This window comes from Geotrypetes seraphini, chromosome 12 (assembly GCF_902459505.1).
Source record: "Geotrypetes seraphini chromosome 12, aGeoSer1.1, whole genome shotgun sequence".
NCBI classification, from domain to species: Eukaryota; Metazoa; Chordata; class Amphibia; order Gymnophiona; family Dermophiidae; genus Geotrypetes; species Geotrypetes seraphini.
This window is the reverse complement of record NC_047095.1, coordinates 36,417,892-36,432,839: the sequence shown is the minus strand read 5'-3', so window position 1 is coordinate 36,432,839 and position 14,948 is coordinate 36,417,892. Positions and strand designations below refer to the sequence as shown.

General features: G+C 43.5%; 1 protein-coding gene across 1 annotated transcript in view; it reads right to left on the bottom strand.

Annotated features, from left to right (window-relative positions):
• The window catches only part of LOC117346769 (vitellogenin-1-like), a 138,571-nt gene that overhangs the window by 112,690 nt on the left and 10,933 nt on the right, over positions 1-14,948 (bottom strand). Inside the window, exon 3 of the mRNA XM_033916849.1 lies at positions 4,903-4,993. Within this exon, the coding sequence (XP_033772740.1) occupies positions 4,903-4,993 (91 nt within the window). The remainder of the gene's footprint in view (positions 1-4,902; positions 4,994-14,948) is intronic.

The window sequence follows — 14,948 nt, the reverse complement described above, 5'->3', positions numbered from 1 at the left end:
CATAGCCCCGCCCCAGGAGATAGACTCGTTTCACTTACTCTGGTGCGTGTGAAACTGCTGAGGCCGAGCATTATTAGTGGACTGGAGGTAGGGTAGGCAGAGAGGGGGGAGAGAGAGAGAGCGTGCATGTGTTCAACCAAGTGTCTTTAGTGGACCGGAGTCAAGGTAGCTGGGGAAGGGGGGGGGGAGGGGCAGAGAATATGCATGTGCAGACTCAATGGGCCCAAGAAAAGAGTCTTTAGTGGACTGGAGGCAGGGTAGCACAATCGGAGGGAGGAGGGAGGTGGATTAGGTCAAGAGACAAGGGGAGGAGGGGACAAGAGCAGAACTTAAGTTACGGAATAGAAGAGAATTGTACCAGGAGTACCGACTGGCTTTCTCAAGTGTAGGAGGAGGGGGGAAGGGTGGCAGGCATGGGCCATGCAGACACCACTAATTTCCTTCCGTCACGGGTGCCCTCTACCCTTATACCACTGGGCATATAGGTAAATTGCCAAATAGACTTGAAACATTCAATTTCAATAGAAGGAATGACTCTGAATCACAATTAAAGGAACGGTATGATTCAACCTCCCTTGAATGCCTTCTATGTGAATAATTTTTCCGGCCCTCAGAAGTGCCACCAAATGTTCAATAAGCTTTCATAACAGTTGGCTTTATGCACCCTATCGTCATCAGGTCACTAGTTTGGTGATATTATATCTACAATAATTTGACAGTGCTCAATCTTCAATAAGTTAAGTAAAACAGCAAGACAGGGACCCCAAGGATCACCACAGAATTTCTTATGTCCCTAGCAAGATGGGTCATTGAGGAGAGCTATTTCAAACATGAAGGAACTTACTATAAACAAATTCAGGGAGTAGCTATGGGGGCGACTCTTGCCCCCTCAGTGGCCTCCTTATATGTCGGTAGATTTGAAGAAGAAGCTATATATCGCTCGATCCATTATTGCACCAAGATTTCACTATGGAAACACTTCTTAGACGACATATTTTTCCTTTGGACGGGAACAGAAATTGAACTGCAGGAATTCATTGACTGGATCAATACCATTGATACAAATTTACAATTTACAGCAGCTTTCAGCTCTACAAAAATAGAATTCTTGGACATCCTAGTCTATAGGGAGGGTAATGAACTGGCTGCAACCCTATTCAGGAAACCAGTAGCCAGAAACACCCTGTTACATTTTTCTAGCTTCCATCCATATAAACTCAAGTACAGTCTCCCAGTGAGTCAACTTTTAAGAGCTAGGAGGGCATGCTCTGACCTGACAGAATTTCAAAGGGTGGCTGTTGACATCAGACATAGATTTCGTTCACGAGGATACCCGGAAAAATCTATACATCAGACTTACTTGCAGGCACGCTATGCCCACCGAGATCTATTGCTACATGATGCTTGTGGAGATAATGACCCAGGCACAGAACAAACTAGATTGGCATGTGTACTCCCATACTCAGATGCGGTGAGAAGTGTGGTAGGCTACATTAGACAACATTGGCCGATTTTGAGGGCCTTGAGAGGGTTAGAGGAATATCCCATAATAGCCTACACTAAAGGGATGACGATAGGCCAGATGTTGAACCGACAAGGGACTCCAACTATCAGACAAGGGGTTCATACAAAATGTTCCCACTGCCAAAGGTGTGATAAAACCATAGAGGGTAATACTTGGCAAGATCCTCAAACCGGGTGAGTTATTCAAGCTAGGAAACACACTACATGAAAATAGAGTTGGGTAGTTTATATGATCATCTGCCCTTGTTCACTAGTCTATGTGGGACGTACAAAGCGGGCAGTCCAGTTGAGACTCAATGAACACAAGTCTCGTATATTACAGAAACTTTGACGGCCCCTTTAGTACAGCATTGGGTCTCCAAAAAACACATGTTCGACCAAATCAGGTGGAGGATTATTGATGTTTTAATAACACAGGGAGCAGAGGGGAATATGGAGGCTAAGTTAAATGATCTTGAACAGAGGTGGATTTATTACCTCAATACAACAATTCCTTATGGGCTTAATCTTGAACTCGAATGATTGTCCCTCCTATGAGGTCTCACTGTGAGGGTTTACTTTTTTTCCCCTTTATGAATATAGGATTGCTATTATTAGTAGATGAGAATTTCTACGGCCGGGTGTAATATCAGGGAGTGAAGTTATCCCCGCGTCTCTGAGTTTGCCCAGTGACATCATTCACAGCTGTGCCGTTGAGTATTTAATGAGCACAACTCCACGCCGCGGCCATCTTTAGATCATATATCGAGTGGCCATGTTGTGAGAAATGAGCTAAATTGAGTAAGAAACAAGTAATATTGGGATTGTTTGGTTCTATACAGAAAATATTTTAACAAACATTAAACTTAGTTTTATGTTGTAGGGATTGGGCCCTGAGGAAACCCCCTATGGGTGAAACATGTTGGCGACTTCATCCCTCTTGGTCAACCACCCAAGCTAAGTACTATTCACTTTATAATTCAATGGTTTTACTTAACTTATTGAAGATTGAGCACTGTCAAATTATTGTAGATATAATATAACCAAACTAGTGACCCGATGACGATAGGGTGCATAAAGCCAACTGTTATGAAAGCTTATTGAACATTTGGTGGCACTTCTGAGGGCCGGAAAAATTATTCACATAGAAGGCATTCAAAGGAGGTTGAATCATACCGTCCCTTTAATTGTGATACTGGGCATACAGGTGCATAAATGATAGAAAACTGTGCTTTTCAGAAATCTAGGAGCAAGCACTTATCACAGCTCTATGGCTGTACATATCTAACCTATTTATAACTATTTTTTATAAAGAAAAGTATGTGCCCTTTAGGCACATAAACGTACTATAGATTCATTGTTATAGAACTCTCCTCATGTCAGTGCTGGCCCTTTAAAAGAAAAGATAGCTGGCAGGGATTGTTATAAATGTTCACAAAATTCCCTGCTGATTTGAAAATATTCATTGAGCCTCATGGATATTTTTTTAAAGAGTCTGAACTGTGCTGATTTTCAGAAGAAGCAAAGGAAAAGAAGAAATGGCTAGAAATGTTATTCTCATAGACGCCAAGTCTTAAAACCTCACATTTCCAGAGACATTGTTCTTATAATATGGATGCTTACAGCTTATGTTTTTTAGGCAAAAAGGAAGCAGCGGTTTTCAATCAGGCCCGATTAAGTATGGTCAGGGAGGCAGAACTGGAGGTAAAAAGAGCTTTGGAAGAATATAGAAGGGGGGCAGAAAATTAGGGGAGAAGTCATTTTCTGCCTGTTTTGAGACAAAAAATATCCTGCTTAAAATCTTAAGCATTCAGAGGAGACACTGGTACGGATTATCATCATTTAAATGGTGTCACTGTGGAGATCATTAAAAGATATGGGTGCCCAGGACCTCAGGAAACATTGTAATAGAATGAGTGAGTTGGTGGGAGTCAGTTGACATACAGTAAATTATTTAATGGTAAGGATCAGGGAGAAATAATAGGGCTGATTTTCATGAAATGGCACAATGACCCTGGTATTTATTGAGGTTACCCAATAGGACAGAGATTCTGTATGTGATTGGTATGACTGAAATCTAGGGAACTTGGAGACAAGTGTAAAGATGATTTTTATTTAGATGCTAGGAGTCTATTTATGTTAACAGATCAGTGGCCTTTGATACTTAAAATTAGTTTTACTAGGTTTTTGTGGTATAGATAAGAAAGAATAAGCTGAGGGAAGAGAATAGGAGTGTGGCAATGTTCTTTCTGTGTTTTCAATAGGTTTCACTTACTTCATATGAATTACGGTACATGCAAAAATTTTCAGATTCTGTTATTGCTAATGCCATCTTTAAAACAAATTGAATGTAAAAAGTCCACATGAAAAACAGAACAATACATTCATGTACATTTTAGTATGTACATTTTAGTATTGCAGGATCCAGTACAAAGTCATGTTCACAAAGGGACAAATTCTATAAATGGCATCCCGACTGTAGGTGGCGGTAGGCATCCTATCGCTGTCTAACCAGCCAATCAGGACGCATGGTAAAAAAAAACAACAACCAGAGGCAGGCTGCCTACATTGTAGGCACCTTCATGAGCCTAGGGAGGCACATAGGCCGCCTAAGCTCATCCAAAGCTAGGTGTGGGCATGGTTTCCCCCAGAAGTGGCCCTAGGCGAGCTTAGGCAGCCCTAGGCATCTCCCTAGGGCTGCAATAGGAGCAGCCACTGAACTTATAATGGCAAGGGAATCCGTCCCACCACGAAGTCGACCGGCAGGAGGGATGCCCGATCCCTCCTGCAATAAACCCCAAAATAATTCCCCGGCAGGAAGGATGCCCAATCCCTCCAGCCGCAAACCCTGAAATAATCCCTGGCAGGAGGGATTCCCAGTTCCTCCTGTTGGAATCCCCGAAGCCGCCCTCCCCCTCCCCATCGAATGTCTGTGGCAGGAGGAGTGTCCAATTCCTCCTGCCGCCACCCCCAAGACATCCCCCATAGGAGTGGCCTAAGGGATCTGGCTAATTGGAATCCTAGGCTACTCCCATTGCATCTCAGAATGCACTGGGAAAGAGGCCTAAGATTCTAGTTGGCTCAGGTGCCTAAGGCCACTCCTATTGGAGTAGCCTTATGTACCTGGGCCAATCAGGGCCTTAGGCCTCTCCCCGGTGCATCCCACAATGCACCTGGAAGGAGAAGGCCCACCATTCAGTGGAGGTGGGCCTGCCAGCTGGAGGAAGTAAGCATCCATCTGGCTGGCCAACTAAAAAGGATGGGGTTGGGGTACCCAGAAGGAGGAACTGGGTATTCCTCCTGAGGGGCGATGTCTCAGGTGGGGGTGGGGATGGGGTGGGGGGTGTTCCAGTAGTAAACTATACCAAATAACTGCTAAGGACAATATAAAATGTTCACCTCTTGTAGAGTATATTTGGCTTGGTTTATCTTGATGTTTAATTGGAAGATACTTGTAATGGCTCTTATTATATTAGCAGCTAGTTCTGGCCTTTGCGATATTGAAATATGATGGGTTCTTTGAGTTGCTTTTGAAGAGTTTGACTCAATTTAGATGATCGAGTAAATGGATCTTTGTTCCATATACCATTGTATTCCTCCACCTCTAGATCTTGAATCTGTGAAAAAAGAAGACATTTTACTGCTAACATCAGGGGGTTTCTTTGCAAAATTATTTTAAGTGCCTTTTTATTGACTTACACAATTACTCATGCTCATGAGAAAAACTATTTCCCCCAATTTGAATTACACATTGCAAAAGAGAGAAAGCACTTTTGAAGGAGAAGCAGAAAACATAAATTATGAAATGAATTAAATCTGGTATTTGCAGGGCTGGATTAATACTATACTAGGCCCTAGGCATACATGCATTTCTGTCCCCCCCAGACCATGGACCTCCATTAAATTCATTAAATTCTTTTTGTATTTCCTGAGTCATGCTAACTTTTTCTAATCCCTATCCCCACCTCTAGAAGTACAGAAGAAAGGAGAACTTAGCTGCAGGTAAGCATGGGGAATAATTGAGCAATGCTTTGGAATAGTTCAATGGTTAGAGAGCTGCTAAAATTTTAGGCCTTCCCTCTATTTCTGATAACCCTATCCTGGTATATTATGGAACCTCCAGTGTTGATTTAAATGGGTAGAATCAAGGACTATAAATATCACATTGAATTGGGACAGAAAGTAAAAAACAGGAGTGGCTCTAAAGTTGCCCTTCAGAAACTACATAATTTGGCAGCTTTGGAGCAGTGGTCAGATAATTGGGGAAGCAGGGAAAGTTATTTTTACACTCTGTTGCCTCTGGGGCAAACTAGAGATGCCAAGGGTGAACTGTCCCAAAGGCGATGATACTTATTTTAGAAGCTTTCCAGTGTATATGACAGTATTTAAATGTGTAGAGAGGCCCAGATGTTTAATTGCAATCTTAGAATGGGGGCCTTTCAGATGTCAGCAAGAGAAGTATGTCCAAATAATAAGGGAAAGTGAGAAGGGTGGGGATAGGGCAGTGACTTCATGAGGGAAGTTGACACCCAGGGCGGTGGCACCTGGTATTGCCGAGCTGTGTGCCTCCGCTCTTTCACAATGCTTGAACGTCCACGCATACTTCATGAAATGCTTGCTGGTGTGAGCAGCATCTTCCATTTGCCCTATCTCGCGAGAATTCCCAGGAGCCATTCAGGAAGCCACTCACTTAGCAGCAGCGGCAGCACCAAAGCACGCTCCTGCTCGGTACCATTCAGCGGCTGAAGCCGGAACTCCAGCAGCGACCGACTGACCGCGTTAGCATCGGGGCAGGAGTGTGGAAAGTTCGCTCCTGCCCACTATACCTCTGGACCACCAGGGATTCCAGCGGCAGAGGAGGTACGATGGATAGGGTAGGGGGGGGCAGGGTGTAGAGCCTGGCGGCCCGGCAGAGGCCTGCAATAAGTCTGGGAGGGGATTGGGTGGGTGCTGGGCACTGGCATGAATATAAACCAGGACCCCCATTTTCCCAGTTTATATTTGAGTATATACAGTAATTGGAGAAGATAGAAATGATCTGTGCGGTATAAGTTTGTCTTGATAAATTTCTTGAATAGCAGGGTTTTTATTTCTCTTTGGAAGGTTTTGTAGTCTGGTGCTGTGATCAGTAGATTGGATAATTGGTGGTCTAGTTTCGTTGCCTAAGTGGCAAGTAGGCCATCGTACTGTATACCTTGTGCTGTATACCTCTGATTGGGGGGTGAGTGAATGGTGTCTGGGATCTCTTTGGCCTGGTTGTGTTAGTTTGGGTAAGGCGGTTGCTCAAGTAGGTTGGGCTGTCCCCATTCATGGCTTTGTATAGTAGACAGTAAAATTCAAGAGACCTTGAAAAACAGTCCGTTATATCCAGAGTCCGTTATATCCAGAGTTCCATTTTTTTAAAAACTTGAAACAACGTACAATCAATGAACAACAGTCACTGCACAAGCATATCAGCGACATCAATAACAAAACTCAGCATAACATTGGTATGGCACAAAATGATTGCAAAACCAGAATACTAAAAGATGTTCTAAAGCAGGGGTGTCCAACCTGCGGCCCGAGTGCCGCATGCGGCCCCATGAAGTATTTTGTGCGGCCCCGGTTGAAGGCGATGCAGTGTTTTCCTCTGCTGCCCCCGGGTGTTTACTGTCTTGCTGACTCCCTCCTCTGTCTTGCTGCAGCATTTGTGCAGCCCCAGAAATTTTTTTTTTCAGCCAATGCGGCCCAGGGAAGCCAAAAGGTTGGACACCCCTGTTCTAAAGCATTATGTTGCATTGTACTGGAAAGAAAAATAATCTGTCAACTCTCCAGTAACTCACTCAAAGATACCCTAACTTGCATCCTCTGCTACATCGCTCCTGGAAAATGGAATACCACAAAACATGATCTTGAAGATTTCATCTTCCGGAACTCATTAACCTCAACACACAACCTGCTTCTTGGCGACATAAATCTCCACCTAGAAGACAGCTCCTCCAAACAAGCTGAAGGCATAATCTCATACCTCAATGCACTCTCCTACCAAATTCTGTATCCGCAACCCACACACGAAAAAGGCCACCAACTCGATATTGCAGCTTACATGGCCCAACACCCCCATACACCTAACATTCATATCACCAATGGGGCTTGGCACCCCTCTCTATGGTCAGACCACTTCAAATTCACCTTCAACATCAACTGGACACAAAGCACAAGCAAACACGAAACCCACAAAACCACCTTCAAAACCCGACCAAAAATCGACCCCTCTACCTTCTGGACCACAGTAGACCCCGCAATCGCCTCCATAGACCACAAAGTATTCATTCGCCAGTGGCGCTCCCTGAGCGAAACAACCCTGAATGGACTAGCCCCAGAAAAGACAAAACACAAACTTTGCAGATCCTCTGACAAATGGTTCGACACAGAACTTCTTCAACTAAAAAGACACTGTAGACAACTCGAAAGAGTATGGCAAAAAAAGAACCAAGAACTAACCAAAGTAGCTTGGAGAAACCTAATAAAACAATACAAAGCCAAACTTAAAGAAAAACGAAGAGCTTACTACTCCAAACTAATAGGCACAGAATCCATAGACACAAAGAAACTCTTCCAACTTGTGAAAAGCCTCACAGACACTCAGCCATTCCTAGCCACTCAAGGAATCCAACCTCCAACGGCCACCCAACTAGCAGACCACTTCAAGAACAAGATCGCTACCATCAGAGCCTCCTTCTCCAATTCACCGACCCTCCTAGAAGAGATCATAATAAACCCAACAACTGATGAAGCCACTGCAGCCGACAGACACTGGTCCAACTTTAAAAAGGTGCAATGGTGGGACTTTAACCAACTCTACAATAAATATAGTCGAGCCTCATGCGACCTGAATAACTGCCCCTCATATTTACTAACAAATGCCTCCCCCAAATTTAGAGCTTGCCTATTGCAATGGATCCAAACAACGCTCACGGAAGGCCAATTCCCACAAGACCTAGGAGAAATCATAGTCACTCCAATACTGAAAGACCACAAAGGACCAATAGACACCCCTTCCAACTACCGACCCATAGCCTCTATTCCATTTTATGTTAAACTAATAGAAGGTCTGGTTGCCCAATACCTCACCAACTACCTTGAAGACCACAACCTACTCCACCCAACTCAATCAGGGTTCAGATCCAACCACAGCACTGAGACACTGCTAGCCTCCCTTCTAGATACAGCCCGACAACACCTTAGCAAAGGAAGAAGGATGCTGATAATTCAACTAGACCTCTCAGCCGCATTTGACCTGGTTGACCACAGTATACTTCTTCAGATATTAGAAGCAATAGGGATCTCAGGCGGAGTATACAATTGGTTCCAAGGATTCCTCAAAACAAGAACATACAGAGTAAAAACAAAAGATCTAATATCGGAAACCTGGACCAATCCCTGCGGAGTACCTCAAGGTTCACCACTCTCACCCATGCTCTTCAATGTCTTCATCGCCTCCCTTGGTACCCTATTAGACAAACTCGAAGTAACCTCATTCAGCTATGCAGACGATATAACCATACTCCTTCCCTTTGACTCACAAGACCCCACTACAACAGATAACCTGGTAAAAACCCTAGAAATAGTGGAAAACTGGATGACAGAACACAAACTGAAGCTCAATCCAGACAAAACTAAATTTCTACTGCTTGAAAAAGACAAAACCCCTTCGATAACAGAACTAGAAATAAAAACCACCAAATATCCTATACAGACCACTCTCAAACTCCTTGGAGTAACAGTAGATAGATGTTGCACTCTTCAGGTGCAAATCAACAAAATCACACAAAAAGCATTCTTTACCATGCGCAACCTTCGCAAAATTAGAAAATTCTTCGGCAAAGAACAATACAGACTCATAGTTCAATCCCTAGTCCTAAGTCTACTGGACTATTGCAATATCCTCTACCTTCCTTGTCCCACCTACCTAATAAAACAACTACAGACTGTCCAGAACACTGCCCTCAGACTGATCTATTCCCTTCGAAAATTTGACCACATCACCAACGCCTTCCTAGATTCACACTGGCTTCCAATACAAGCCCGCATCCAATTTAAGCTATATTGCATAATATTCAAAACATTAAACGGAACGGCACCCTCCCACTTAAACAACCGCCTAAATAGGAACCTCTATTCCAGACAAAGGAGAACCCAGTCCCCTTTCTCCTACCCCCCTTATAAAGGAACTAAGCGCAAAAAGATGTACGACAACCTACTAGCAACACATGCAGCTAAATTGGACCCCTCCATCACCAACCTACTGACAGCTTCAACTGACCTCAAAGCTTTTCGAAAAGAAATCAAAACCATACTATTCAAGAAATACATTCTAATTTCCTAACCCCACTCCTCTCCCCTCTCTCCCCTTCTTAGGATCCTCCCTTCAACATGTGATTTAGACCTAACGCCTTTAACTGTATTCCTCTTCCTGAAAACGTCCAGCTATCGTTTAGATGTATTAGGCCCTACGTCGTTAATTGTATTCCTATTCCTGGAAATGTCCAGTTATCTTTTTGTTGTAATCCGCTTAGAACTGCAAGGTACAGGCGGAATAGAAGTCATTAATGTAATGTAATGTAATGTAATTTTCTTCAGGGTTGCATTTTGATACTGTATCACCAGCACGCCGCGTGCCTTGTAGGCGGAGCCTGCATGTCCATTATAGCCGAACAAAACTAAAGCTAAAAGCGGCTCTGGGGGCCAAATTGTTTGTTTGTTATATGCGAAAGTCCGTTATATGCAAGTCCACTATATGCGGTGATTTTCTGAATGTTCATAAAGGCACATTGCCAGGACCAGCGGACCTTGTCCGCTATAAATGATCATCTGTTATAAGCGAGTCCGTTATAATGAGATTATACTGTATCGGAAGCACAGAAATTATTTGGGCGCAGTTATGGCTTCTGAGATCCTTTTTTCTCCCTTTTGAGAAGAATTGGTGCGAGCCCACATTATATGCTTTTGAGGTCTGTTTTGATGCATTTACACTAGATCTGTGTAAGATGCACCGATAAGTGGCATAGAAAGGGTGGCAGGGGGAGGGGGTCCGCCCCGGATGCCATCACATTCGGGGCACTGGCACCCCTCCTCCTCTCCACCTTCCTTCCCACTCCTCCCTCTGACCCTTGCGTGCCCCTTCCCCCGTACCTTTTGAACTTTGGCACGAGCAGCCACCAACGTGCTGCCCGCATCAGCTTCGGCACTCTCTCTGATGTCACTTCTGGGACCCACGCCTAGGAAGCGACGTCGGAGAGACCACCGAAGCTGGTACGGGGCAATAAGGGGGTGGCTGCTCGCACCGAATTTAAAAAGGTACAGGGAAAGGGGTGCGGCAGGGAGGGTGGGGAATAGGGCTGGGGAGAGGCGGCACTCACTCTCACTGTGCCACTGGAACCAATAATGGGTTACACTAGTGTTCTATAATGTAATCTGCTCACTAAGGTACCATTTTAAAGGCTCTCATCATGCAGCATCAGAGCACGTAAAAGAAACCCTCCTACTTATAGAATTACCCCCATATTGTTTTTAGTTTTCAGTGGGCTGAGAAGCTGGGGTTAAAGTCCCATTTCTCTCACTGTCGCTCCTCGTGACCTGGGGCAAGTCACTTTACCCTCTATCATTTCAGCTATAAAAGCTGAGGTTGGCATCTCTATAGGGCATGACATACCCCCCTGTACCTGACTGATGTAATACCTTTAGCTAGTGTTGGGAAAGGGAATAATCAAATCTGAAAAAGTAATCTAAATCCTAATGCTTTTTCACATCTCTGTTTAAGGCTTTATTTCAACTTTACTGTCTAAAAATTCATTAGGTGTTTTACTTGAGAGAATATGTCTTGCCTATGGGTACATTTTTTCCTTTTACTTGAGACACAAACAACATCTTATTTCACTTAAATGCATTAAAGGGCATTTCAAAAAAAAAAAAATGGCAGTCACCACAGGTCTATGAATATCATCAGCCCAAGTAGACCTGCATTCAGATAGGAAGCAAAGTTGAATGAGAGAGACATCTCTCAGACATGCTAAAATCTGTTTATTGGTAATGCACATTAAAAATCATTGTAGATGTTTATTTTAACTGTTTAAAAAATGAGACATATATATGGAACCTGACCACAGCAGGCGACTGAGAGTGTAAAACATGAGAGGGGGGGGGGGGGCAAGGTTCAAATTAGAGAATGACACAGGGGACACATTTTCCCCGTCCCCATGGGAACTCATTTTCCCATCCCGTCCCCGCGAGTTCTTTTCCTGTCCCTGCCCCATTCCTGCAAGCTCTGTCCTCATCTGCACAAGCCTCAAACACTTTAAAATCATAAGTAGCAACATTCTAGAGCTCAGATTGTGATGTCATAATGCCTCATTCCACCAATGCCTAAGCTCCGTCCTCATCTGCACAAGCCTCAAACACTTTAAAATCATAAGAAGCAACATTCTAGAGCTCAGATTGTGATGTCATAATGCCTCATTCCACCAATGCCTAAGCTCCGTCCTCATCTGCACAAGCCTCAAACACTTTAAAATCATAAGAAGCAACATTCTAGAGCTCAGATTGTGATGTCATAATGCCTCATTCCACCAATGCCTAAGCTCCGTCATCATCTGCACAAGCCTCAAACACTTTAAAATCATAAGAAGCAACATTCTAGAGCTCAGATTGTGATGTCATAATGCCTCATTCCACCAATGCCTAAGCTCCGTCCTCATCTGCACAAGCCTCAAACACTTTAAAATCATAAGAAGCAACATTCTAGAGCTCAGATTGTGATGTCATAATGCCTCATTCCACCAATGCCTAAGCTCCGTCATCATCTGCACAAGCCTCAAACACTTTAAAATCATAAGTAGCAACATTCTAGAGCTCAGATTGTGATGTCATAATGCCTCATTCCACCAATGCCTAAGCTCCGTCATCATCTGCACAAGCCTCAAACACTTTAAAATCATAAGTAGCAACATTCTAGAGCTCAGATTGTGATGTCATAATGCCTCATTCCACCAATGCCTAAGCTCCGTCCTCATCTGCACAAGCCTCAAACACTTTAAAATCATAAGTGTTCGAGGCTTGTGCGGTTAAGGCAGAGCTTACAGGAATGGGGCAGGGACAGGGACAGTGACCAAACTCATGGGGAAATTGAGTTTCTGCGGGGACGGGGAAAAATTTGTCCCCGTGTCATTCTCTAGTCCAAATCTTATTGCTTCTTCTTGTAATCTTGGGGAAGTTACTTAACCTTGTATTGTCTCGGGTAAAAAAAAAAAAAAAAAATTGGCTGTAAGCCCTCTAGAGACAGGGAAATATCAGCTGTAATGTGCTTTGAACTACACTTCACCCTCTCAATTCGCGTTTTAAGACTCGCGACTTCGGTTATTCGTGAGTTTTTTTTAAACCCAGAACCACCCCCGCTTCCCTACCGTCTACAAAAAATGACTGCTGTGAGTTTCCGTGGTCTCATGAGACTACAGCGGGAACTCACGGCAGCCATTTTTGAAGATGGCTCTTCAGGGGGCAGGAGTGTAGGAAGAGCGCTGCTGCCCCGCTTCACTGCTAGACCACCAGGTAAGCTGTATAGAGGTATGGGAGACAGGAGGGAGGCAGGGGTGGGTCAGAGTCGGCCCTAAAAGTTATTCGCGTTTTTAAAAATATTCACGGGCCGGCTCTGCCCCCAACCCCTGCGAATATTGAGGGGGAAGTGTACTGAGAAAAGGCGGAAGCTAGATCTAAATCCCTTGAGCTCACAAAGGGAGTGGAGTGCTAGGAAAGAGAGAGAATGAAACCTGAATTAAAATAGGACTAAATATGTTTCTGGCCAGACCCCTTACGGTGATGGAGGGGGATGGGTAACTTGTAAAGCCACAGAAACCATGGAAAGCACAGAGAGCAAAAACAAAACAACAACATCAAATAACATAAAAACAAGAAACAAAGAAAGAAAATAAAACAACAACCCCTTCAATCCCTTCTCATCTGTTGTTACTTTTGTTCTTAACAGAGCCGGGTCAGATAACTGGGCTTGAAAATGTAGGACAACTAATGAATAAAGGAAGGATATTTGTTACATTATCAGCAACACTGCATCGGCTAATGAAGGAGAAGTGAAAAGGATGTTCCTCAGCAAATTTGTCCCCGTCCCCGCACAAACTCAATTTCCCCGTCCTGTCCCCGTGAGCTTTGTCACTGTCCCTGTCCCTGCCCCATTCCTGTAAGTTCTGCCTTAACCGCACAAGCCTCAAACACTTATGATTATAAAGTATTTCAGGCTTGTGCAGATGAGGATGGAGCTTAGGCATTGGTGGAATGAAGCATTATGACATCACAATCTGAGCTCTAGAATGTTGCTACTTTTGATTTTAAAGTGTTTGAGGCTTGTGCAGATGAGGATGGAGCTTAGGTATTGGTGGAATGAGGCATTATGACATCACAATCTGAGCTCTAGAATGTTGCTACTTATGATTTTAAAGTGTTTGAGGCTTGTGCAGATGAGGATGGAACTTGCAGGAATGGGGCAGGGACAGGAAAAGAACTCGCAGGGAAGGGACAGGTAAATTGAGTAAATATTCAATAATCCCAATTAGCGCTGATAATTGCTTGTGAAGATCCCAATTATTGGCACTAATTAGCTCATTATTCAATTAAATTGCATGCACAATTGGGCATATGCCCAAATTTGTGCACGTAACTTGTAGCGTTTTTTATAGAATTGGAAGCAGGGGAAGACCATAGGCCCCTTAGCTGGATACCATCAAGAATGACACGGGAATGAACATCAAGCAATTGGAAAAAGCTGTGGAAAGCAGAGAAGCATGGCGAGGACTGACCTAAAGTGTATCCAAGGGTCGGACATGACTGAATGGATAGTAGTAGTATAGAATTGGGCTGTATATGTCTATAAGTGTCAGTATGCTAAATATTTACCCGTGCAATGCACACAGACATGTAGATGCCAAGGTTCTAGAATTGCCCTTTATGTGGTGTAAGAAGGCATGATATGATCAGAAAAATGCAGAAATGTGGCGTTTCAGTTTTATTCTTCTTTTTATACCTGCATTGTACCCTCTGTGGAAAAACATTCACAGAAATCAAATTTGCATGTAGCAAACATGCTCATAGCTTATTTCACGTGAAAATGTATTTACATTCCGCTTTAATAAGTTGCTGTGATGCAAACTACTACAAAACAGTTCATTATTAATTAATTTTTGTGAGAACTGGCTGGTGAAAGAACTTTTTTTGCAAAGTTTTCCGTAGAAAACCCCCCATGCCTAGCTTCTCTGCCAAGCTTGATTACATGAGACACCTGGTAGAAACGGTTTGAACATAAATACGTAATTATTCCATGAAACGCTGTGCAGCTTAGTGTAATAGCCTCTTGGATTTGATTTTCCAATCTATATGAAATATTTCCCTGTCAGAATTTT